The sequence below is a fragment of the Phalacrocorax aristotelis genome, chromosome 17, assembly GCF_949628215.1.
Source record: "Phalacrocorax aristotelis chromosome 17, bGulAri2.1, whole genome shotgun sequence".
In the NCBI taxonomy this organism is placed as follows: Eukaryota; Metazoa; Chordata; class Aves; order Suliformes; family Phalacrocoracidae; genus Phalacrocorax; species Phalacrocorax aristotelis.
The window spans coordinates 8,476,129-8,502,839 of NC_134292.1; the positions used below are offsets into that span (position 1 = coordinate 8,476,129).

At 37.6% G+C, this 26,711-nt stretch overlaps 1 protein-coding gene across 3 annotated transcripts; it reads right to left on the reverse strand.

Moving 5' to 3' along the window:
* Nucleotides 1-31: 31 nt before the first annotated feature.
* CCDC180 (coiled-coil domain containing 180) lies at nt 32-26,523 on the reverse strand. 3 transcript variants are annotated; one of them, XM_075111752.1, is made up of 37 exons: nt 26,319-26,442; nt 25,615-25,799; nt 24,688-24,767; nt 24,071-24,180; nt 23,846-23,974; nt 23,519-23,629; nt 22,384-22,479; nt 21,983-22,146; nt 21,625-21,744; nt 20,887-20,966; nt 20,127-20,215; nt 19,486-19,608; nt 18,677-18,850; nt 18,050-18,165; nt 16,563-16,689; nt 16,047-16,110; nt 15,739-15,968; nt 14,923-15,140; nt 14,311-14,486; nt 13,028-13,208; nt 12,344-12,490; nt 11,937-12,081; nt 11,610-11,726; nt 11,125-11,223; nt 10,669-10,782; nt 9,806-10,005; nt 8,479-8,549; nt 7,560-7,692; nt 6,898-6,972; nt 5,906-5,972; nt 5,424-5,565; nt 4,842-5,002; nt 3,870-4,007; nt 2,689-2,800; nt 2,435-2,540; nt 1,739-1,877; nt 32-365 (listed from the first exon to the last, which is right to left on the reverse strand). In XM_075111752.1, exons 2-37 carry the CDS (start codon nt 25,653-25,655, stop codon nt 234-236), a joined length of 4,527 nt encoding a protein of 1,508 aa, XP_074967853.1. In that variant the 5' UTR covers nt 25,656-25,799; nt 26,319-26,442; the 3' UTR covers nt 32-233. The 3 variants fall into 3 exon arrangements, with proteins under 3 accessions (XP_074967853.1, XP_074967855.1, XP_074967852.1); XM_075111754.1 differs by lacking the exon at nt 25,615-25,799 and having other exon boundaries at nt 26,319-26,523; XM_075111751.1 differs by lacking the exons at nt 7,560-7,692; nt 8,479-8,549; nt 26,319-26,442 and having other exon boundaries at nt 25,615-25,793.
* Nucleotides 26,524-26,711: the final 188 nt, after the last annotated feature.

Genomic DNA, 26,711 nt, shown 5'->3' on the forward strand with positions numbered 1-26,711 from the left:
ACCAACTGGGAAGCACTGCACAGAGTTTACATTTCATTAACAGCACATTCGTCAGATTTTTTTATTTCAAGAGGCAAAAAATAGCTTCTTTCATCATTGCACTTGTTCAGTGCAACAGAAATTAGAAAAAATAGAAAATTCTGTTGGACTAAATCTGTAACATCACTGATATTAGTACAAACTTGACAGTTTATGCCAACAATGATCAGGACATCTGCAAGATTTGGCTTATCTCATGTGTAGAGTTGCTTAATCTTCTGGATGGATCGTTTCCACCAATCTTCCCAACGCTGAATTGCCAGGAGCTGAGCTGTACTTTCTTGCTTGATCTGGGCAAACTGCTGCTCAAGTTTACATTTGTATTTCTGTATAAACAACAACAACAATAATAATAAAGGACAAAATTGGTAGTGATGAAATATCATCTTACTTTCCCTAAATCTAGGTCCTGATCCACTGTGTCAGAAGATTGCATACAGGCCACTTATTTTCTGCCTTAGACAATAGAAGCATATGAACAACGAATTATTCACTGCCTACCTGCTGAAGGCTTCTGAAACTAAATTATCAGCAATATTTAAATTTTGCTAAAAATGCAAGATCTTAATCTCACTTCCATTAGCTCCTCAGATTGAAGAGCTGCCTCCTCTAGAGAAGAGAGAGAAAAGCATGCATCTCAAACATAGAACGCACTCTGGCTCTTGCCAGAACTTCCTAAGCCACGAGTATGAACTGAACCATTACAAAGCTGCTGAAAAGGTATTTCACCTAAACAGAAACTTGTAGACTACCATGAAAACCTCAAGGCACTTTAATTAAAGAGTCTATGCTCCAAAACATAAAATACTGTCTTTTTAATGCAACATACATTCAGGAAAATATTTCTATGGCATGCATTTACTATTTCACACCCTGGTGACAAACTACATCCACTTCAAAACTGTACTGTAAGCAGGTGCTTAGGTACCATGACTAGGTACGTAAAACTCCCATGCAAGTTTGAAGTTTTGATGGCATTTGCAATTGTTGACATGGTATTTTACATTTCTGTAATAAAAATATATATTTTTTCAAAATTAATTCAGTTTGTCCTGGAAGTAATCATACTGCCAGTGGATGCGTAAACACTGACCATTTATTTCCAAATGATTTAACGTAAGAATATTCTCCTAACTGCTGAACACTACTGTTTTGCAAGCTATTGTCAGTGCAAGTCAGAGTTGTCTGGAATGTGTTCATTCTTCTAGCAGCCTTGGTGAAGAAAGAGTGATCGTTTTTATGGTGGAAATGATGATCTGTGATGGTTCAGGATGTGAGATAGGTATGAAGTATCTTACAGCCCTTCACCTTTTAAGGAAAAATCAGCCTTCGTGACCTAAGGCTAAAGCTGTAGGCTTTAGAAAGAAAAGGGAGTGAAAGCAAGCGGTATTGAAATGGCTTTGTGGCAGCAGCTACTTTTTGAATGAAGTGTCCTGTTTCAGACACCATCCGTGCTCCTCTGCTGCAACAGTTCCCCATTGTAATGTACCTGAATGTGAGGGCTCCCTGAGAAACCAACTCTGTCTGACAACATCACAAATAAATGGACACAGGACAGGATTTCTACACACGGTGAATACGGCTTTAAGATCTGAAAACACGGTGTATATTAAAAACGTATACATAGCTATGATTTTCTTCTTAAAAAAACAAATCCACAACAGTAGCAGTCCCACTCAGTCCTTTCCCACAGACCAACCTTATATACAGCATCTCTTGCTTCTACTGCTGCTACATGGCCCAGCGTAGTCTTAGCTGTTGTAACTGGCGCAGTTCCTCTGCAGAGAATAAGGTCTGAATTGTCTGTAAGAGTAGTCATGGGTATTCCTGGCCAAGTCCTTTAAAAAAACCAAAACAAACAAACAAAGCAGCCACATGAGAGAGGAAGTTAGAAAAGAGAGCAGATTATACTAATTCATGTTACCAGTACTTAAAGTGCAAAAGATTCAATGTTATTTTTTGATCTCCACAAAAGGATTACTCTAAAAACTACCTTGTTTAGTACAACAACTTTTCTTCTAAAACTTCAGGATGTCTGCACAGTAAATAGATTTCGTATCTTCTGAGTGAAAATACACAGCATATTCATAAATGTGAAAGTGTTGAACTGATAAATAGGGGCTAGAAAAGTGACATAGCACTAAAATTGAAATTGTATTCCTTTACAATACAGTATGTAATTCACTTTTTTTTATTTGGATCCATTGCTATTCTTTCTTTAAAATCACCACCCACCCAAACTGCCCCATAACTAGTTAAATAACGTTACTAATGATAAGCATAATATTCAGCAGTTTCAAGAAGCGCAGCAAAAAAAACCTGTGAGGACAGTGTCTGATACCAGTTCAGGGAAGAGAAATTACACAGAACAGTGTTCAGTATCTTCAAATATTACCTGCTCCCACGTTCTATTAACTGTTTAACTTCACAGATTTCTAGAGGAAGTCCAGCTTGTTTACGGCGGATTAAAGTGAGTGTCTTCTCTCTTGGTATTTCAAGTTCTGGGACATAATGGAACATAGACTCAACAGCATATATATAAAAAATATATAGAGAGAGCATATAAAAGTCTCTTCTTCCCAAGAAAAGTCTGCTGCAATCTTTGAGAAGGAAGCAGGGGCCTGAACAAGCAATCCCTTCTTTACTTACTCGCTACTTGTACATCATCAACAGTGATACTTCCATCTAATTCCAGAAGCAGCTTTTCAGTGAAGGCAGCTAGTGCCGAAAAAAAGTTCCGAGCACATTCAGCAGCACAGTCCTGTGGGGACATTGGAGAAGAGTGAGAGGAATTCCTTTGATAATTTGATCTCATCTCCTTTTAGTTGAGCTCCAAAAGAACTACACGAGTATCTTAACCTTGTCATTTTGCAACAGCTGCAGGTAACAGACATAAGGCTCTAAGCTGCACGTAACATGGTCTAAAAGTGACTCTCTGCAGCATTCTCCATACTACCTGATTACCTAAGGTAAGGTAAGGTAACATACAAAAAGGTATAGTTCCCCAGTAGTTGAATATCTAGACCTGATAAAAACAGCTACCTGCAAATGCATCCTTCTGTCCAAAGCAAAGGCCATTTTGGAATTCGGGTACTTTGGGTGGAAGTGCTTTGGCCAGGTGTTATTCTAAATTAGGGTATGTGTGTTTGTGTGTGTGTATGCAGAGCTAAGAGGAGGAGGAGGAGGTATATCTTCAGAATTAAAAATATATATACACTCTGCAGACAGTATAGAATTTTGAGTAAGTGGCCTGAGAGAAGTAGACAAAGAGCTTTAATGTTGGGGAACTGACCTTCAATAACCCTAGAGGATGGAGCGGGAAAAGTGTTTTGATTTCCTGAATCTCTCCTGTAAAATTCTGCTTATTCCAGTTCTTAATCTTGTGTAGAAATATGTCAATTATCTGCACTAATGGAATGCACACAGAAGAAACCCTTCCAGGCATCTATCATCTGCAAGTAAAATAACTAACCAGAGGATGTCACTATTACTCCAAATTTTGAATTATACACAATCATTCTACCATTAAAAGATAAGCCATCTCTTCCTCAGTATGTTCTATGACTGATACAAAGGATCAGTTAGTTCCACAATAAGTCTATGCACGCATCCATGTGCATATGTGTTTATGTATGTATTAATCTATTATATTATGTATATATTGACCTAATGCTGATAATACATAACTTAAAAGATATATGAACAGGATTGCCTAAAACTGAAAACATTTTCCAGTTTACTTTTGATGGGGAGGAAAAATGTATCCAAGATGCACACTCCTTTCCAAATGCGATGTCTAAGTTCATCTTAAACAATGGCTTCACAATTACCTGCAGCATCTGTGTGGTGAGATGAATACCATCAACTTGGTCTTTTTGTCTCTTCATTTCCTCTTGGCACAAAGTGTCCAGCTGAAGTAAGTTGTCTGGGTGTCCCAGAGAGGGATGTAACTGATTCTTGTGCACAGCCTTTAAGTAAATACATGAGAAAGAAATGCCTTCCGTAAAGACTGTGCAATTAAGTCACAGTAAGGAAGAAGTAAACGCCACACATTTATATATAAGTATTCAGAAAGATGAAGAAAATTTAGTGTATTCCTTGGCTGTCTAGGGATCAACCTTGCAGTGCAGTATATACCAAAGTGCCTCTCTGCTGGAGAACAGGGCCTCTTATCTCACCTTGGGTTTTGTTTTTAACAAGTAATTACCTCTCCTGCCAAGTGGTAAACACGATATTTTTAATATCTTTATATTTGTATTTTTTTCCTGAATTTAACTTAATACTCAGAGGGACAAAATCTCAAGATACTACTCTGTAGCATTTTCTGCATTATCTCCATTATGATTCTGTTATCAGTTCTGATGTTACTGGACAAAATATACCTCTTTATATTTGCCTCTTTATATATACCTTACATATACCTCTTTATATATAGTTCATTATTTATGTCATAGTACCTGCAAATGAGTGCACCCATACAGTGTGAGCTGTATAACCACACTGCAGTGCCACAGCCCTTAAAGAGTTTACAATCTAAGTGTGAGATGACAGGCAGAGCTGGACAAGATTATGAAGAGGCAGCCCAGTGCTGGAAGCAGTGAGAGAAGGCGCTGAGTTACTAGACATACAAAGCTTCTGGTAGAACTACACAGACTAACTGCAAACACAGAAACGAAATCCGTGGCTAGCTTGGCAGTGAGTGGTTAAGCAAACAGTGAGAATAATAAAAAGAACATTCTATAATGCTGATGCATGTAGCATCGCTTACACTGGAAGCATTCCAACATGTCCGTGATACATACCTTCACAGTCTCCCAGTTTTCCAGCTGTTTATTGAAGAGATGACGAATCTGACCAGTGGCATAGCTGAGCTTCTCCTCATGTTCTTTTAAAAGACTATCAACTCCCAGTTGGGAGACATAAGGGAGCTCCTCCTCAAACAACTTCAACTGATCCTGAAATTCTTTTTGGAAAAGACAGGGTGTTTATATGACAACAGAAGTATTCATTGCAAGGAAAAAAACCACTCAGCCGAGTTGAATGTACCGTGCAAGGGTCAAAGAACCTGGAATTTTCTCTCACAGAGATTCTGTCCCTGCCATTCCTTTTTCTAGGTCCAATGCTTTGAGAAATGTACACTTGCTAAAAGATGTCACCTTGTACAGGTCTTTCATCTTAGTCAAGTACCCTTCTGCCACGCTTTTTGTAGCTGCTAATATATAAAAGATATATTGGCCCAATTTCCAGTAAAATGAACTGGAGTATTCCCACTGAGTGTGATGGATTAAGAAAGCTACATAATTCTCAAATCACTGCAATTTTCAGTTTACATAACTGAAAAATTACATATACAAGAAATTAAAATCTTAACTGAATGAATTTACCTGTAAGACAGGAATTGTAGTAAACCTCTGTCTGACTTTGGTATGACAGGAGATTCTGTTTGAGCACTTCTGCACAATGTGCAAATGTCTCTGGCAGACCTTCAGGCATTGTGATTTCAGGTTTCTCTTTCTGGTAGAACTCCTTCAGGCAGTAAAGATAAAACAGAAAAGCTGTTGATAACACATTCAAACAAGTCACATCTGGGCATATAACAGTAGCAGGGATACGTAAGGCTATTGGCCACACTGTTATTTGAGACCCGTTTTCTTCCTCTGATTCTAAAATGCTTAGTTAGTGTTTATAAAGAAACCTGTGGTTAAAAATACACTGTGTCAAATACGATTTAAAAATTAGATGCATTGGTGAAGAAAGGACAATTTTTGGATAGCCATACAAACATTGTAAAGAACCAAATTATTTAGCTGACACAGGAGGAGTCCTATGAAAGCAAAAGCGACTAAAGAACACTGTGTTTTCTTACCTCAGCAAGGCAGAGCAAGGTGTTATTACCCATCCAGAGAATATTCATAATAATCCCCTTAAAAGTACTGAAAACAAACAAACAAACAAAATTAAAAAGACAAATCACACTGTGAAATGATCACATTGCCAATATTTACTGGTTTTCAAATATTTTGTTCAGGTTTATTGTAATACATTTTTCAGAGCATATGGAAACAAATATTCAGAATGCCTGAGAATCTTCACCCCCATTAGTACAGATTATCTTCAGAAGCAGCAAGGACCCTGAGATATTGTAAATGCTTTACCAGAGGGCACCTCCACGTCACTGGAACAAAAAAGCAATCTTAGCCAACTTCCTGTGCTGACAACTTACCTTGAGAGCTTACCATGTGCTTCTGATAAACCAAAAATATTTGAAGGTGGGTCTAGCGGTCTACTGGAAGTATTTTGAAACACAATGTGGAGCAGAATTCCCAATCGCTTAGTTAGTTTTCATGGCACATATGAAATATCTCAATTCTCTATAGTACAACTGCACATACCAAGAAAAAAATATTATAATTTCCTTAGAAAAGGAGAAAGGAACCATTTAAAAATCACCTTCTAAATAGTTTGTTTCTTGTTTATTCATATAAATGTAATACAGAGCTCAAGAATGTAGTGTATAAAATGTATTGATCTTTTAGAGGTGAAAATAACTGAAAGACAGGCTATTTTACATTTTCTGGAACTTTTTTTTTCCCTACAAATGTACAAAATGGGCTCCAGTCAGGCCACCCATTTCAGACATTAAACAGAATAAAATGGATGACTTGTATATTCACTATTATTATGCTGCAAAAAGGAATTGTTCTGTAAACACTTTGACCCATAAATATCAAGGTTAAATACCTCGAAATTCAATGGTGAACTTTATAGGTCATTATTATAAATAAATAAATACATATGTAGACAAGGAGGGGTTTTTTTGCAGATTAACTTTTGTTTCTGCAAATATGCGTGACTTACTCAGGTTCTGGAGGCTTCTCTCCAAATATCTGGAATCTCTTTTCACTGAGAACTGGTCTGGTGTATTTCTGTACCCTAAGGAGGCAAAACATTAATTTGAAAGTATCCACAAGTATTTTCCTTCTCTGCCTGATTATTTGAGCTAGTCAGTTGTATGATGGACATGAAACTGAGGAAAAATTTGGGAAAATGTATCTCTAAAACTAGTATTATATGAAAATAATTTTTTGATGGAAAAAAATTCTCAGGATTCTCTCCTCATGGCTCTTCAAAACTTTTATCTTGTTTTCACTATTAGAGTAGCTCATCTCATCTATCTGTGGACTAAGATGAAGTCACGCTATTTAACACCGGACGTGAAAAATAAACCACATTGATGTAAGAGTGTGGCTAGTCTATATTTCAACAGCTTCAAAATACGAAACAACAGCAGATGAAGGGAAAAAAGAATTTTTCCAGCCAAAATCTGAAAAAAAAAAAAAAAAGCAGAGCTGATCATGAGGGTGTAAACATGGAAGAGATCCCAAATGATAAGCACAGATGGAAGAAAACTAATACAAATAAGCGTTCAGAATTTTTCAAAGAACAGCCAGTGGACAAAGTTGAGGTGAATTTCTGCGTAGGAATATTGTAGATGTAATTCCTCCTTTCAGGGGTCTTACCTTCCTGTTGGCATCCTTTTTTTAACAGACGACTTCTTGGTGACCCGAGCTGCGTAACTGTAAGCACGAGGGTTCTGAGGACCTTCCTCAGATACATTTAAGCGAGGCTTCTTCTTTGATTTGGGAAGAATTGCTTTATATTTAACAAGGAAAGATGAAGAACATTGTATAAAGACCAGCTGAAGCCTTTTTTATATGGTTATATAGCTTGTGTTCTCATTTCTGTAACGTTTCCTTACAACATTAAGGGGACAGCTATAGGAGCAATCATTTCTGGCAGACAGAACTGAAGTAACCCAACAGTGGCAACAGCAATAAAGGCTGTACGCTGGGGCATGAGCAATGGGAATGTCATAGATAATACATGGTAGATGGGAGCAGATTTTAAAAGCATTAAAGCAGGGAATAATAAGGAGAATGAGTGGGCTACATTCATAGTCTCAGCTGTGATAGGGACTTAGGAACATGGAAGAGAGAGAGGATATCTTTGGAAGTGGCTGGAGGGGTCAAGCTGTGGTGAAGAGAGACGAAGAAATGGAAACGCTAGGTAGGGAGCAGTTGGTGTTACCTCTGCACCCACCTTTGAGTGAATGGTAATACCCTGTGAGAACAATCCCTGATCCCCTACATATTTTCATGACTTCTCTTCAAATTCTTTTGTCCACCCCTTTTTCCCTTTTGCTGTCACAAATATGAGTATTCTTTATACAATCATTACCTGATTCTGCAGCTTTCATTGGTTAAGAGCCAAAAATCATCCTCTTATTGCAAAGTAAAGATATCCAAGAAAAAAGTTGGGATGCACAACTCTCTCAGAGCTAGCATGTAAGCCACTGGCCTGGAACATGCTAGACCTGCTCAGTGATATGCTAGGAACTACAGCTTGAATGAATGTAATACATTAAAAATGCTGGCACACCTGGTCCTAATGAATGTGAGTGATCATTTCTCTCCTGATTTAGGCCTGAAGATTTTCTGGAAGGCTGAATTCTGAAACAAAAAAAGTGCTAAGTGGCTATTGAATGCCCTACTATTTTATATTATATACTATATACTATATTACATAGAGAACTACATAAGTTCTTTATTCCTACCATGAGCTAAGTGCAGTTAAATTTGTGAGATAATATTTAACAGATAGGATTACATTTACAACTGTCAGTGTAAATATCAGGACTTTCATGGGACTAACTAATTGTTTAACTGGAATTTTGGAATTTCTACAAGCAAAACGGCATTAATAGATTTACTTGCAAATCACACACTTGTCATACTGTTAATTTCACGCTTCGTTCATTCAACTATGTAGCATGTAATCACCTTTTAACTAAAAAAGGCTCTAGTGGACAAAAATTTAATACCAAGATTTATCATAGTGCAATAAACTGTACAGTTTTGGGCCCCCCAGTTTAAGAAGGATGTGGAACTGCTCGAGCCAAGTCCAGTGGAGAGCTACAAAGATGATCAGGGGACTGGAGTATCTCCCATATGAGGAAAGGCTGAGACACTTGGGTTTGTTTAGCCTGGAGAAGAGAAGACTGAGGGGGGATTTAATAAATACCCCTATCAATATCTGAAGGGCGGGTGTCAGGATGATGGGACTGGGCTCTTTTCATTAGTGCCCAATGACAGGCCAAGGGGCAACAGGCGCAAGTTGGAACACAGGAAGTTCCACCTCAATATGAGAAAAAACTTCTTTACTGTGCGGGTGCCAGAGCAGCGGCACAGGCTGCCCAAGAGAGGCTGTGGGGTCCCTTGCCTGGAGACATTCACACCCCGCCTGGACGCGGTCCTGTGCCCCTGCTCTGGGTGTGCCTGCTCATGCAGGGGGTTGGACAAGATGATCTCCAGAGGTCCCTTCCAACCCCCACCATTCTGTGATTCTGTGAAACTAGATGTCACTTATTACTCACAATGGGGTATTTCTGGCTATTTTTCAGAAATCTTGCTCTTAAAAAGAAAGCAGTCTCAGCTAGACTGATTTTTAAAGCTAGACTGATCAGAAAGTATGTAGTAATATTACCTATGAACAAGATATTCAATAGTTCTGTATATACAAAGGTAAACTACAAAATATCAATTCAGGAAAACCTTTATATACTTCTGGAATATAAATTTTAAAAATACTGTAGTGAAGCCCCTTGTAGTGTTAGCATGAGTCTCACAAAGGGAAGAAGTATATATAGCAAGGAAAATAGAAGTAAAGACAATGACAGAAAAACACCTTTAGGCAAACAAGTACTTACTCAAGTAAATTTTTGATAACACTTATTGATAAATCATCAACTGCAGACTTTCCCATCCTGCTTGGATTTAACAAAGGAAACTGGACAGGATCCAGACCCATCACCATCACTTTGTTCTCATCTCTGAGACGCTCTGTTCGAACCGCAACAGCAAGCTGACCTTGTAACGTCACATCCGTTGCAAGAGGGGTAAAGTCCTCCTGAAACGGTAAGAAAAATGAAACCCCGTTGACTGTAGCAGGCAATTAGTGAAAGCATTATGTATAGTTACTGATTACTAAAGCAGATCTTCCAAACATACGCTATTTTGCTTCACAGGCTGAAAGAAAGTTTTCACAATTCTAGTAGTAATGTTGTTACAGCTATACAGCTCTGAGACACTTAAAAGTTAAGAGTAGATTCTCATAATTATCATAAGCAGTATTTACATACATACCCTTAAAACAATGATCCACTGTAGATTGCAAAAATAAAGACAGACTTTCCAGACAAGGAAGGAAAAAAAAAAACACTTCATAAAAAAAATCTCTTCGGGACACATTTGATTTTTTTAATTAAAGAAACCCATGAAATATGTATCTATGAATAGTGCTACACCTTGAAAATAAACTCTTGTGAAGAACCGAGCAACTCATTGTGACGCTGCACATCTTTAACATTCAGTAAACTCAGTGATGACTGGTTTACTCAGCCTCTGAAGAAAGCTGACCTAATGTTATGGTGTCTTGGACAGCTTGGCACAATGCAGCACCTTTCTTCATTTGAAAATTCAAAGCACAGATTCTGAAAAACCTTTAAAAAATATACACATAAAAATTCACTCAATATTAAATAAAATATAGAGAACTTAAATGTTATCTTACATTATCACATGGGCTCATTGCTTTTACTAGCAAGCAGTCAAGATACTGGCTCCTCTTTTTCAGTTCTTTCAACAGTACTTTGGCAAAATTATACAACTCTTCAGAAGTCAAATCCTGAAAGATACAATTATACAGATGGTATTTACTACCCTAGCTCTTTCAGACTGTTCAGATACGCTGACCGTTGCATACAACATCATGTAACTCTGTTCTGTCACCACTTTATTTACACATACATGGAAGCAATGAGATTTTTGTTTGGCAAGTGGGAAAACAGGTAAAAGACCTTCGTGAGCAAAAATTCCATGGTAAAGTACTCTTTCCACCCACCCTCCAGATGTGTATAAACATAAGTCTACCTCAAAGATATTAGTTTACACATTATACAAACATGCACAGTGAGTCAAATTAACACTAAGTCAAATTAAATACCATTTTGTTCTGATTAGAACTTACTTCTTTATCTGCAGTAGGATAAGAACGAGCATCTATCTTCTGATGGAGCTTCTCCAGGTAAGAGTTTAATGTCGCTGCCTGCAAATTGGAATTCGCTACCTAAAGCGGAAGCAGATATTGGTGAAGATATTGGAAAACCCTATTCAAGGGATTTTCAGAGACTTCACTTTTAAACCAATAGACTCGCTGGTAAAAACAATCACTGGTACTCACAGGAGAAGCTAAAAACAATAATTCACAAAAGCAACACTTCACGTCCTTTACTGAACCACGCAAAAATGCTGGTCTATTCAGATGTCCATACTCAACATGCTGGAAGACCATAGTGTCCCAGCATAGCTGCAGCAGTAGTAAAAACATAGTTTTAAGCTGACAATGACAGAAAACACGTTTTGAATTAATATAAAAAGTCACTTAATATTTGTTCGCTTTGAATTCAGCCAAAATTTAAATAATTTAAACAGTTCTGATGTTCCTGTTTGTACCTCTGATTTGATTTGCGCTCGTAGATGTGTCAAAAATCGTTGGATCTTCTCCATAAAGACTCGAGTCATAAAGAGATAACGGAACTTTGTTTCAGACTGGTTGATAAGTTCAGTAGCCTTTAAGAATGACAGAAACAAGAGACAGAACTAATTAATTTTCACTTTGTAAAACTTAAATAATAGAACTCACCATTTCTACTTATTTCTTCCATCCTGTAATTGCCACACAGAACAGTCTTACAGTCCTAATCTAGGAGCAGGCCAACTACAAACCACATCAAACATGCCAATATAATACAGACTTGGAAAGAATGAAACTCTGCACACCTGCTCCAGGCATCTCGATTCCATTTTCTCTATATCTGTCTTGATTAAACTTTCAAAAGAGTCAATACGCTTACTTTCTTTCTGAAGACTCTTGCTGAAAGACTTTACCTCCTCAGGAGAAAAGTTACCTCCCTCCACAAATAATCTGAAAGCAACCAGCAAAGTAAAACAATTGGCTATGAGTCTTCCTCTCCTCAAAGACTACTTTAGCTAAGTAGCCGTAAAACATAGATATCAACACAAATGTGACAAAAACAGTATAATAGTTGTGGCTTAACAAAATAAATATGTTTTTTTAAACAGCAAACTAAATGAATAACAAAATAAGCTTTAATTTTGCTGTTCTGCCTATACAACAAACAGTGATGCCCAGAAATTCTCTATACGCTCCAGTGAATTCTCTATACCTGCAAGCTTTGAGAAAATCCACATTTGAATTCCTTAATTTTCCTAAAGCTTCCTCCAAATAGTTCCGGTAACTCCTCAGGGAAACCTGGATCACTTCCAGATGATTGTGCAGCTCTGAGTGCAGACTGTTACTGAAGGACACTAACCTAACAGCAGATAATAAATGACAGGGAAAACTTATAGAAAGAGAAGCACACATTATGATTCAGAGACTGCTGTCCATAAAGACATGAACAGAATCTGAGAACTCGAGAGTGTTTTAGGATTCTGAAAGCAACTCACTAAACTGTGATTGTTTTGATGAACACTCGGAAGATACCAGAAAGCAGTTGATACTACTGAAGAGTATCCTTCAAAACCAATTAGTCAATTGCTATTACTGTGCAGGTTCAGTAAACCGGATAAAATCTAAAAAGTTGAAACATCTTTCCTAGTTTAAGACTGCCAGTACTTAGAAAATATAGGAAAATTGTCATCCATTCAGTACTGATCTTAATTTCTCCAGGGAGAGATAAAGGAAACAAAAGTTCTTTACACTTTTTTAAAGTTTCATAAAGCAGTCTTCATTGAAGAGTAATGACATATAAAATAGATTCAGACTGCAAACCAGGAACATCTCAGAGAGCAATCAGAAGTATTTAACTATGGAAATTCACAGCCAGCAACACCTGTGGCACACTTACTTCTCAGTCATAGGAGCACTGCGCAACACAGACTCTATGTCATTGATTCGTGAATGTAGGTTTTTGCTGACGTTATTTTGCTGGTCACAAAATTTGTGAAATTCAGCTCTCTCCTTTTTCAGAGCTTCCACCAACCCTGCACAGTGGCACTCTAGATGCTCTTTGTGAAGCAACAGTTCCGCTGATAAGAAAAGAAATTTTACAGTATGGTGATTATTCCCTGTTTACTGTGGACTATCACAACCACCAGCCAACCTATTATCAGAAGCAGCGGTAAAATAAACCGAGCCAGATCTCAGAGTGGCTAAAACATACAAATAAGACACATCTGATTCCATTTCTTCGACTTTTCTCCTGTGTTTGACATATACCCCTGGCAGCTCCTAATCCATTCAAGTCACAAATGTCTTTTCTTTGCTCTAATCCCTCTTTTTCCTTTATTTTTGGTCACTGCTGGCATCTCCATTATCTCTCTGTTCTCAGTCTTGCAAAAAAAGTAAAGGATTTTCTTTTTTTAATGGAAATACACATCTCCCTGTTTCTGTGGGGAAAAAAAAAAATTTTTGGTCTCCCTTCTGGAATGATAATTGGATAAATCAAGAACCAGCCAATCAAACTCAGGAAAACTGCCAGAAAAGGCATCTGGCCTCTTTGCAGGAAAAAGTGGAATTGAAAAATTATTTGCCTGTTCTCCCAAAACAGAATTTTTTAGTTTATGTGTTAAAGACCCACAAATCTGTCGCAAATTATTTTTTTCCACCAGAAAAACCTGACACTTCTCATACAAAAAAAGAGTTCTGATTAGTGGCCAACCTATAGCTGCTCAGTGATATTTGAGATAGCTAAATCCTTCCTCTCCTGTATTCAGAAGCCAAGCCCTGGCATTTTGTCTCTCCCAACACTTGCTAATTCTTTTTCTGCAAAACTTCTAGAATTACTTTTTGTACATTGCAAACTCTTGTTAAATAATATCAGGGAAGTGAGGATTCACAAATATTGACAATAGACACTGAACGTTCTACATCTTTTACAATCAAGTCATTGATCAAGGCACGGCTGGGTATTTTCCAGACATAACATAGCAGAAACCAGTATGAGCTATAGAAAAGAAATATCTTTTTTAAAATATATGAGTAACATATTATAGTAGGAATTAGTAGACACTCAGCGGCTTCCTGTTGCCCTCTACTACTGAGTCAACTGACACTAAAACAGATTTTGGTCCACTTATGATCACCTCTAAATGAAGACACATAATGTTCAGAGGAAAAAAAAGTCAGTACCAGCTCTAACATTGTAGATATTTGTCTCTATATTCTCCAGCCTTCGCTGATGCAAGCGAAGACGCAGCTGAAGTTCTGAATTCAGCTCCTCTTTCTTGGCAGCTACAAAGACACATGAGTTGGACAAGGAATCTGCAAACCATTTCTCCAAGTGTTCAAAAAAGCAGAGGCGAATCCTATCATTGAAAACAAAAAAGACAGTGAGGAACATTAAGTAATAAATAAGAATTTATTAAATAAATTAATTCTAAGAATTTAACTTCTGGCTACAGGAAGATATGTTTTCATCACCATTTGCACAATACTGGTAGAGTTTTTGAGCTGGCTGCAAAGCACTGAGTACCAGGTATTTTACCTTCATGGCTCTGCAGGGAATTTGGGCAAATCACTTGCCCTTCTGTAACATGTTTTCTTACTAAATAATTTTTCTGTAAAATATGAATGTTCTGTAAGAGGTAAATGCTTGTGTGGTACTTTGAAAGCCATAGATTAAAAGCAATATAAAAATTTTCTCATATTTTTATCCATCTTTAGTCTAATGTTTCTCCCAAACAGCTGAAATTTGTCTGTTACCTCAAGGGAAAGAAGGAACACAAACTCTTTTCTACTAACCGTTTCTTCAGCTCTACAAACACGGCTTCTTTGATAAGCGCATATTTCAGGTACATAGGAAGTGATTCTTCTTTTTCGTATTTTGTAAAATAAGTCTCTGGGATGTCAGTCTTTCCTGCTTCTTCAACTCCAAGCACTGTGTAAGAGTTTCCACTAGAAGTGGAAAAGGTCTCAACAGCAGTTTTGGAGCATTCTGCCTTGCTGCTGTTGGACGTAGCCTAGGAGACAATTGGAAATCATCATCTGTTATCTTTAAAGGTAGAAGTGTAGAATGAACAGTGCGCAAGCTAATGTAAGAATCCTAAGGGTATTAAGAATAATATTCTCGTTCTCAGTTTGGACAACATGCACACAGAGAATATGCTTGCAAGTCTTAATAGGCAGAGTCATCAACATTTCAAAAGGCTTTTGTTATGGCAATACATCCATGTGACTAAAGACCTGAAAAACTAATACTTCAAATACAGCTTAAATCATTCACCGTGGGTTAAGAATACCATGATGAAAGGAAGGAAGATATTTTTTAAAAATTCTATGCAAAAGATTCTTACAAGGGTAAAAAGAGTGCAAAAAGAATGTTTGTAAACCGTTTCATACAATCCATTTGCCCACAAAAAAGATCTAAAGCCCTAATAGTCCAGAAATCAATAAAAATAAAAAACTCCCACGTGTGTTGTGTACAAACTACATCTAATCTACTCTAAGGAATTTAGACTCACCTCAGCAAAAAGAAGACTTCCTATTCATCATTATTTGTGCAAGACTTCCTTCACCTTCAAATTTATTCTCTTGTTCACTTACCTGTGTAAAGCTTACCCCCTGTTCTGCATGCTCAGTTTCTTCACTTTCACGAGGAATACTCTCCCCATCTTCTTCTCCCTCTGTTTCTTCAGTTTCCTGTGCAAAGATCTCTGCATTCTCAGCTGTGTTTGTCTCTTCATTTTCTCGTTGACAACTGTCCGTCTTTTTCTCTCCTTCATTTTCTTGCACAATGATCTCGGCTTGCAACTCCACTGGATGTTCAGCTTCTGAAGCCTTAACTAGTTCTTTCCAGTTAAAGCAGAGTTTTACTGATCACAGTCCAAAGAAATACAAATTGAAAAAAAGCAAGCAAGCAAAAATACCTGTTGGTACCGTTGGGGTATTATCTTGATCTTGAAATGTGGAGTCTATCTTTCCTTGCACGTGCTAAAAACAAAACAACAACAACAAAAAAAACCCCACACAATTTAAAAATAAGGATTTGGTTGCTTTTAAGAAATATAATATATTTATATTTTCCTTCTCAAAATATATCTATTTCAATAAGATATGATAGTCTTCAATGGCTCACTTATCTTTTAAAGAAGCTATAATACTCAAATTTATTAATATAATTTTGTTGTTACCTTGCAGTTTTCTGTATAAGAGGCAAGTGAATTTGCTGAAATGCAGTTTGTAACAAGGACAGAGTTAAAAGTGTGGGACAGAGAAAGGTTTTGTATTTCCCCCCTCTATTTCTACCAAAAGCACTTCAGTCCTTTGGCCGAAACAACGCTTTAGTTTATATAATCTAAATTTTAAAGCTAACGTAAATTTTCCCAAAAATTAAAAATTAATACACCAGTAAGATTTTAAATGAGAAGTTGTTTTCTTTATACCTGTTTGAAGATTTCCTTTACATTAAAATATTGGCTGATGGATATACTATAAGAAATCAATTCCTGCAAAATAGCTTCTGGGTAAGCCATTACTTTATCCGTTAGAACTTGGTTGAACGTCTCATACCTGTCAAATTTAAGGTCACTGTTTAAGAAACTCAAGTATGTATAGAAATAAAATTAAATATGACTACAATGTTTTTAAATCCAAATCTAACTTTTCGATCAATCTCATAAAACCTGTAGGCTAAACATTTTACTATACCTGTTTAGCAAGAATCACACCCTGGCTTGTTAATAGAGTTCATTATAAATACATAAATGCATGAAAGTTAAGAAACATTCACAATAAAGTATTTAAGATCTTTCATTTTGCATGGGGAACCATTCAAGACCTGTGCTTACAGAAGGAATATTAGAGTGAGAAGTCAAATTACTGTCTTTGTTTCTGTATCTGTTCTGTATCACGCATGTACCATGTATACTCTGTATCATGCTCAGCTGTGACTGAAGCTTTTCTGGTTCATTTTCATTTTACTTGGAGATGAAAACTACTGGTTCAAGCTGAGACTTGATTCAAGAAAAATCAGTGCTCACACCTGTTTTCATTTGCATTTGCTTTGTCTCCTATACGAAGATAATTATGGGGAATTTATGTACCTATGCAAATGTTCAGATAGATTCCATCTCTGCAACCTCTCACTGGATTTTCACTCACCCAAAAAGGTACATTACCTTTGGGTTTTTTTCAGTTGTCCTAATGAATATGAAGAGTACTGAATCAACAGCTCTAAGCACAATTACTGAGCGAGGTACGTGCATGTGTGTGTATCTGCCCCTCAGGTCCACATCTCTCTTCTAATATACCTCCGATCTAATGGACAGAAGAGACCTTCTGGGTTTTGAAAATATAACTGCTTCCTCTCTGGCTGCTTAATCCTCAAATCTTCTGCTAAGATCTTCAGCAGAGAGAGTAGTATGTGCCAATATTGATGTGATTTTTAAAGATACAAATGCCTGATCATGAGAAATGTAACAGAAAGATGACCAAAATGTATACTTCAGCTATCTGAAAGTTATTAGTAACTTCTAGTCCCTGCAACTTTGAAAGAGATCAAATCTGTGAGCACAGGTGATGGCACAGACCTGTTTTCTGATCCTGCGATTCAAGAAACCGAACTACTACTTTTACCTTCTGAATAAATAATTATCCCGTTGGCATGGATGACATGGTATACAACATAATAGTACTGATCCAGTGTATTTTTTAAATTATACCAGTCTTTCTTAGTCCTACTTCTAAGATGTGGGTATTATTTGCCTTAACCTTGTTCAGTATGGAAATAATTTTATTTTGCATTCCCACATGTAGTAGCAGCAAGCAGTGTTTTTCCACAGCTTCAAGCTACAGCATAAACGAGACCTAAGCAGTACAAGCAGCATTCAAATATGCTTTACTTTTTAAGTTTGCGCAACAAAATTCATACCTATCTCTAATGTCGTCTAATGAAGAAAGGGCGTTCTCCAAATGTTTCTTCAGCTTTTCTTCACAGCTTGCTGTTCTCATTTTATCCAAAGTTACATCCAGATTAACTTCCATCACCTAAGGCCACAAAAAGAACCCAGTAAAAATGATTTAGTAATTACTAAAATGCTTCATAATTATTTAGGACTCAAATAGTTTAATTATTTACATATATTCTACACCAAAAAGGGAAGCTACCTTACCAAAACTCATCTACTATGAAGATCTTTCATAGAAAATTAACATCTCGGACATTGCCACCCCAAGTTGCATGCTATACCCATGATATGAGAACTTGACGTACAAACAAGATCTTATGAGTAACAGAAACTTGCAGCCACTTAACACAAAAAATATAATCTTTTTTCACTGTTACCATATCAAGAATAAGCTATGACTGTACATTAAGTGTGAATCAAGCAGTTAGCAAAAAATGTACCTGACGGAATGAAATTACCCTGTAGAAATTCCAGTATAAGTGTCAAAGATCACATTTTAAATTTTATACCAAGTATTTTGAATTCCAGAGGGTTCTCTGCATTGAGTCCTTTCTTGACATCATACCACATCCTTGTTTTTATATTTATACCTGTAATAAGTTAGCCTGTTTCAATCTGCATTCATCTAACTTCTTCTGAAGTTCACCTTCCTGCTGGGACAGTTTGAGTTGATGGACATCCCAGAGACCCATGGCCTCCTGAAAATAGCTGTACAAGTCTCTACAGTTCCGCTCACTGTGTTTAGCCAGCTCCTCAAAGTCTCTCTGGAGAAAGACATTTAAACGAACCAGTTACTATTAAACTGTTTGCTGGAAGGTGAAATGAATGAGTAAGGGGACATATGACATGATAAAAGGCTGTCTGGAAGTAGACTGTCAGTATTCAACACAGCGTCTTCTATTTGGAGAAGAAAAAATAGTCTAAGTAAACCGGATAAGAATATGGATTTTTGTTTTAGAAGCTGAGAGCATCAAAACTTCTATTTATTCTTCTGGTACTGTAAAGCACAGAATCACTGAGTTCTGTATACACCCTGAAGCATCTGGCCGTCTATCATTTTAGGAACAACTGCCCAGTCATTTTCATGTACAGAATCATAAAAGATAGGATTGAAAGAAATTTGGGAGACCATTTAAATCTGTTCCTCTGCCTCCAGGCAGGATGGGCTATACCTAACTCATCCCTGACAACCTATTGTAAATATGAACCAAACAATTATGGACTCTTCTCCATGAATCACATAAAACTTTTTTTATTTGTGGGGCAGGCATTCAGTCACACTATGGACCTCTTTCTAACGTGACATCAATAGCCTAAGATGCATACGGCATTTCAGGCAGTAGCACAGGAAGAGCACACTACTCCCAGAGAGCAATAAGAATAAATTAAATAAACGTACATCCATACGCTCCAGTTCTTCTTCAAACTGACTTTTTAGTTTCTCAGTCAACTGAAGTAAATCAGAATTCACAATTTCTTCAGCCTCTTCTTTTGTGCAAACATTCAGATTCAACAGCTTATTCTAAATGACAAGAATGCTGAGTTACTGATGACACACATAAAATAGAACAAATATTGTGTGGGTTTTGGAGAATACACCTAAACTTAGTGTTTCTTCTTTTCTTGTGAATGGATAGAGTAAGATTCAACCCCTCAGATCTCACATTCTGTTAGTAAATAGTACAACTCTATTTGGACACAAAGGGAGAAACTGAGGCAGAGAGGTAGAATTTCTTTCCCAAGATAAGACAGATTCAGCACAAAGGCTGAGAATTCTGACCCTGCGCCCTCCACCTAAATGTGGGACAGTACTTTTGTTACTGCCATTTGTCACTGCTTTTACACATTTGAAGTACAAATACCACATGCTACTGTGAAACAAAATGGACGGTAAGTTTTCTAACAGAATAAGACAGAGGTTAAAAAGTAATTTCACTTGTTATATCAATGTTTGGTGGGTCCTCAAACGCATATGACTGTAACAACACAACGTATACTGTTGCCAACAATCCTTCTGAGAATTCACAACGCTATACTAACCTTGCATAACTGCACTTCTGCCAAACATTTCTGCTGGACCATCTCATACTGGATGCGTATTTTCATCATACATTGCACGTTGTGGGTACCTGAAGGATATGGAAGAACAGACCATTGTAAAGACTCCTGTATTTTGCAGTGCAGTGTGAAATGGAAATGTGACAGAGGACCTGTGCTGGGTCTCAGTAGTGTCTTCACGCTTGTATGACACTATCAACCAATAAGATGTTTAAATACAAATCTTTTATCATTATGCTTAAAAGTAGGGAGTTATTTACAATCGCTAGCAACTTCTTTGCTACTGTACAGGCTACAAACATTAAGACAGGATGTGCTCTAGAGAAAGAAAAGGTAGAGACACAGAGGGAAGGCATGCTGCAGGACTCAGAGGAAGGAAACATCTCAAGTACTTCCCCTCTCACTCTTCAAGAGGTAAAAAGGAGTATTTCTGTCTAACGGAGAACTGATCTGCATTAAAATTCACCTTCTTTTTTCCCCACGTTAATTCTAACCAAGGCAGTTCCTGCTAGATCTCACAATGCAAAAATGCCTGTGCTGGCAAAAGGGAGGCGATGCAATAGGCAGCTGATTTTGACCATATTGCTAGCTCAGAGCAACTTAGAAGGCACATGGAAACACATGGAACAAAGAACATAGCGCACACATACTTTCAAAGCAACTGTCTGAGTCATTACTGCCTGGAAAAAAGGAAGAAAGGATTGCTTGAATTCTAGGCTGCTTTTATGATTTCCCAACTTACCTATACTTCTGTTTAATTTCACCAAAGATCTGTACCACTCATTTAGCTCGGCTTTCGTGTGTCTTGGAGGCAACAGACCACTATCGAAATAGGAAGCAAGAGTCAGATATCTTCAAATATAATCCAGTCAGTTCTTAAAGGATAAAATTATAAATCAGAGTAACCATACTACTGTGCTTTATTTTATTTACAGTCATGAAAAGAAAACAAGATGACTGCTGTTTTTCAAGGCCACTGACAAGGAACTGTAATCTATCTTGTTGCTACATACATTGTAAAAGAAAAACTGTAAATATTGTAATGCATTGCACCCAAACCATCTTCTTGTCAGGATGGACATTCAAACATAGCAGTGTTCGATTTCCATCAAGATTCCTTTCTTAATTTATTATACAAATTAAACTCCCATACAGAAATAATACCTTGACAAGATCACCAATTTTGACTTATCTACCCACCCTTGTCTGTGCCTTTCTACTGTGTTTCAAATGCTAGTAAGATTTATTTTTGTGTTTCTGCATCTCTAGCCCTCGATCGCCCCCTATTTAGTTTAACTTGCACTGAAAACCAAGAATGCAATTTTTCCATTAAAAGATGCTTTACAAAAGTGGTTTAGGCCCTGCCTCACTGCTGCATCATACAGTCACACACTGAAAGGGAACATTTTGTAGTCGAGTTCCTCATTAACTCTAGAAAGAATTCTATTTTCCTTTGCTCCTGTTCTCTCTTTTGCCATACCCAAGGTGCTGCAAAAACTCCAGTCTCCTTTCATTAAGTAAAAACAGATCCATTATCATATATTCCATTTCTGTTTTCACAGTTGGGGGATTCTGTATTTCTTCATTTGCCATAAATTCTCTGTAGGATGGAAGAATACATTGAAGTAAATATCTGTTTGGGAAAATTTCATGTTTGAAATACAAATACCAAATATGTTTTATACATACCACGTAAAAAAAAAAGAATGCTAAGTTCTTTTAGCTTTTTCATTTTATAATGGGAAAATGATAAAATATTACTGTTTACAGAAAACACAGGTGAACACTAGTCACTTTGTATTATTCATGCTCAAAAATATAATTGTCAAATTTCTGACCTGAAACTGTGAACTACATAATTCTTTTGGATGAGCTTCCAGTCCTTGACTCTATCTTGCCATTTCAATCGATGTGATAATTCCCTCTTCATCTCTGATTTCATTAGATTAAAGAACAGCTTGGCAATTGCCCTCTGATTAACCAGCAGTGCTCTGTTAATCATCTGCACATTAAAAAATAAAAGCACTAACAAAAGCAGCACAAAACATGCCAAAAAAAAAAAAAGAAGCCTGTTCTATGTAAAACAAGGGGGGAAAGAATACAAATGATGAAGAATATCCTGTAGAATAGAAAACTCTCCTATATTGCAGCGATAGGTAGAAATAATGAATTTCAGCTGGAAAAAAAAGACATTCTGGGAATATTCAGGTAAAACAGACTCTCAGTAAGAAGGATTTACCATGGCCTCATCATTCATGAACCTGTAAACATCAGCTGGCAGGAAGAAGGAAATTTCCTCCAGGACCAAAGTATACTTCCTCAGTACCTCTGTTATCTGTGTAATAAAAGAAGAACAGAAAAAGCCACCCTGTATAACTCAAATGTCAGTTTCTCAAGCTAAGCAATGCTATGAACAGGACAATTTTTTTCCATTAAAATAAATTCAGTTGGCTGATAGCCAGATTGAGAAGTGAATGTTAAAATACCTATCTTAAATATCCTAAATACTGGGTTTTTTGTAATCATTCATAAAAATAGTAACTAAAACATTCCATTTTGTTACTGCTCAGCAGTTTTCTCTTTAATATCTGTGAAAATTGAGTGCTCTGCTGACAGGCTACAATCTGAAATTAAAATTCAAACCAACTTCCTTTCAAACATCTGTAGTGAATCCACCAGTGGTTGTTTTAAGTGGACACGGAATTTAAGCAAACGTGGTCATCTCTACATTTTTCATAACCAATCAAACAGAAAAGTTACTGGTGATACTGTTGGCCCTATTCATTATGTCGCCATTACAAAGAGGACAAACTGACACAGGTATCACAGACAGCTTTTGTCTGCCTACAAGGACAAAGCAGCAGGGACTTCCTTATGGGCTATCCTTTTAATTGATTCAAACATTTACTGTGATGTCCCATGACTTTTACAGGTCAGGCTGAAGCCTATATCACTGTAGCACATCTGCTTCTGATACGCAGCCTACCCAGATCAAATGAGCTAAGGCACATCTGTGCACATTCTCTGCTGCAGAATAGGTATGTCCCAACGAAAAAACACTAGACCTGTTGACATTTCGACCTAAATAACCCTGTAAAAGAACAAAAGCAGCTTACATACTCCTTGCATCTTTACCACAGGTAATTGTGGAAGAAATAAACACCTTGTAACTGGAAAAGAAGTATCTTCTGATTATATTGGCATAAAATGAGGGAATGATCTATCAGTAAAAAGACAGTAATCACATACACAAAAGAACCCCTGGCAGACCTCTTTGACTCCTGTGGAAACAAGCTACTCTTTGCTCTGCACCCAGCATTACGAGCAAATAATAATCTTATGCTTAATTAACAGCTATTAAAACTACAGCCCACTTTATCAGCTCGACTCCATTCAGCCTTTTTTAAGGATTCATCCATTTCCCTAATCCACTTCCTTCTGGTCAAGGATTCCTGATGGATGATGTTCCACAGTTCTTCCAAACCCTGCAAGAAGGATTTACTCACAATCTCACTGAAAAGTAAATGTCAAAAAAAACCCCAATCCACCAACCAGCCCCCGACCCGCCCCCAAAAAACCACAAACAAACAAAAAAACCCCCAACCATTTATATCTTAAAACTACAGCAAGACATAAGAAGCTGTGTAACACAGATCAGGTGCAAATAACTGGAGATGAGACAATGGCATGAGCTGACTTACTTCAATCGAGAAACCTTCCAGAGAAGTGTCAGACTCAATCTTTTTAAACAGAAGTTCAATTTTTCTATCAGATTCCATCAGTTTTGTCAGAACGAATTTTCCAGGCTCCAAAACAAAGGGTTCCATCTCCTAAAAATGTAAGGAAGGCAGTCTGATCTTTTGAATATTAGGCCCTGACGTTAGTATAGCACTCCAGACTACCTGGCTTGCAAAATCCAGTCTCACCCTCGCAATGCAGGCAAGCTCACGATACATCGAGGTTAGTGCTTCATCATGACGGCCTCGCCGGCGTTCTGACAGGCATTCCAAGATATTACTCCTCGTTTCCTCAGGAACTGCCAAGAAAGAAACAAGGATGATGTAGCTTGGAACTGTTGCTGCAGAATACATACCGCACGCACAATGGATTTAGTAGTTTGTGCAGCTATTACAGCATGTGACAGTCTTCCCTAGAAAGGGAATTCTGTGCAAATGTACATTAAAAAACAGTAAAGCATATTTTAAAATTTCTTTTGATTTTATTAATTTGTGATTTTCAGAAGGATGAAAGCATGGAAGCTATGAACTAAGTTCAGGTATGATGCAAAAAATTGCAACTTCCAGGAATGAGATCTGCTTACATCATAACTGGAATTTACCATCTAAACACAAACTGTGATTGACTTACAACCATTTTTTCTATGAGTAGATTCTTCATCTTCAAAATCACTTACAAATCATCAAAATGTGTCAGGTGATTTCTGACCTCGGTTTTATAACTTGTTCAGCTAATACCATGATATGGATGGTGGCTTCTAAAAACGAAGACTAAAATATCTGACATCAAGGGAAATAAATCTTACCAACAAAATCAGGCAGGGATCCGACTTCCTCAGCTGCATTTACATCTACACTTTTCCAAGCCTTTTGAAATGTAGCTTCTCTGGAACAGAAAGAGAATAAAGCTTTGATTTGTACTAAATACATAAGAGTAGGGATCTGCAATTGGCATAATATTCAATTTAATTGGCAAGATGTAACATTTAAGTGAACATAAGCATCATTCTAACTTCAAAGGATATGGTTCAAAGACTTAATGTTGCTTCTTCTGAGATGAATTGGACTGAGTAATTATCTGTCCGGGGTTGATCACAACCCCAAATCTGCTATATTGGCATAAAAAGCAACAAATGCTAGACTTAATACATGTAAACTACGAAGACATACATAATACCTCTAAAAGGTATAAAAATCTATGAACCGTTAAGTAAAAACTAGCTAGAACTGTGGAAACAGCCTTTATCTGCCCACCGCTCTTCCCATTAACTGGGGCACTGTGTTTCTCCTTGGGGGAAATGAGAATAAGGGTGTCATTATTCAGCAGAGGAGTTAGGGTAAACTGGATGGGCGCACCGATTTCTTTTCGAGCTCATTACATAATCATTACTGTGCCGTTATGTAAACCACTGACACAGTTTAAGATATAGTTCAAAAATATATATCAGGCTGGGCTTATATCTAGATTGTTTTGAACAAAAAAGGCATACAATTTCTTTTTAAAAGAAACGCTATACAGTATGTATGTCATTGCAAATATTAGCCTGTTAATCTGCACTCTAACAGGCAGCAACTCATTCTACTCAATTAACATCTGGCAAGGAGACAGTCTGTGACAAGTCATTAGTGCCGTGACCAAGAATTCAGGAGCGCCTACCTCCCAGTGCAAACCTTACAACTTCATCCCCGTAGTCATGAACATATAATTGAGCTTTTATGCTTCTGTTCTCTACCTGTACGACAGTGGCTTTTCTGTGGAGTCATTGCAGGGCATTCTTTCAGCAGACTTCTGCTGGTAACACGGGAGTAGCCTGGCATCAGTAGAAGCTTCTGAACCCCTAACCAAAGTGAGCCTCTCACTGCTTATGGAAAACCTAGTCTTGTTCTGTACTTTTTCCAAAGAGCGTACTAAATAAACCTTCAAAGGACAATAATCAAAATGGTTAGAATTCTTTCCAATGTGCTGAACAGAGAATAGTAACAAATTAATTGATATTTTCAAAATAGGAAAAAAAAAAAAAGATATCCCTTTCCTCAGAGAGGAAAGCTGGAGGAAACTGGATTGTGTGCCGGGCTTACAGTTATGAGGAAAATTGACAGCAGAGTGAGAAATGCCTGAGTCAGGCTTACCCTGCCTCTTAATTTACCTTTTACTGCTGTGTTATAATGATTCTGCCTTCCTTTAATGTGCCCTGATACATAACAAAGACACAGGAACTCCCGTAGATGCATTAGAAAGCATATGCTGAGGGTAACACCATTATTTTCTACTAAACCAAACAAAACCCAGAAAGGCTGAAACTGACATCTGGTTTGAAGTCACCGCTTTAACAGCCAGTAACCAACTGACCAACAAAACGAACTCATTTGGCTTTTACCCATTTCTTTTGGGGTTTTGGTTTTTTTGTTGTTGTTTGTTGTTTTTTTTTTTTTTTACCTCATCTTCAAAGATCTGTTTGTAGACCTCCTTGCTGGGAACGAGGGGCACAGCTCCCACCGGCTGCGTGTGGCCCAGCACAGCCGACTTCCAGGTCTGCTTCCAGAAGAACTGCGATTTACAAGCTGGGGGGGGCCAAAGGGCAAATAAAACGTTTCAGTTTTAAAAGGTTCTCCTGCGGGTGAGAGCACACGCCTACCGCTTCTCTGCTAACACCGCTGCAGGAGGAGCATCCGGAGGGTCTGAAAATAAGGCGATGTGGTGATTCAGCAGCGTCTGAGGGCGCGGTTGTGCGGGGGGAGCCCCGAGCCCGCCCGTCCCCTCAGGCAGCCGAGCGACGCCGCCCGCCTCAGCGAGGATCGCCTCGCGCGCCGCCATAGCAACGGGGGTGGG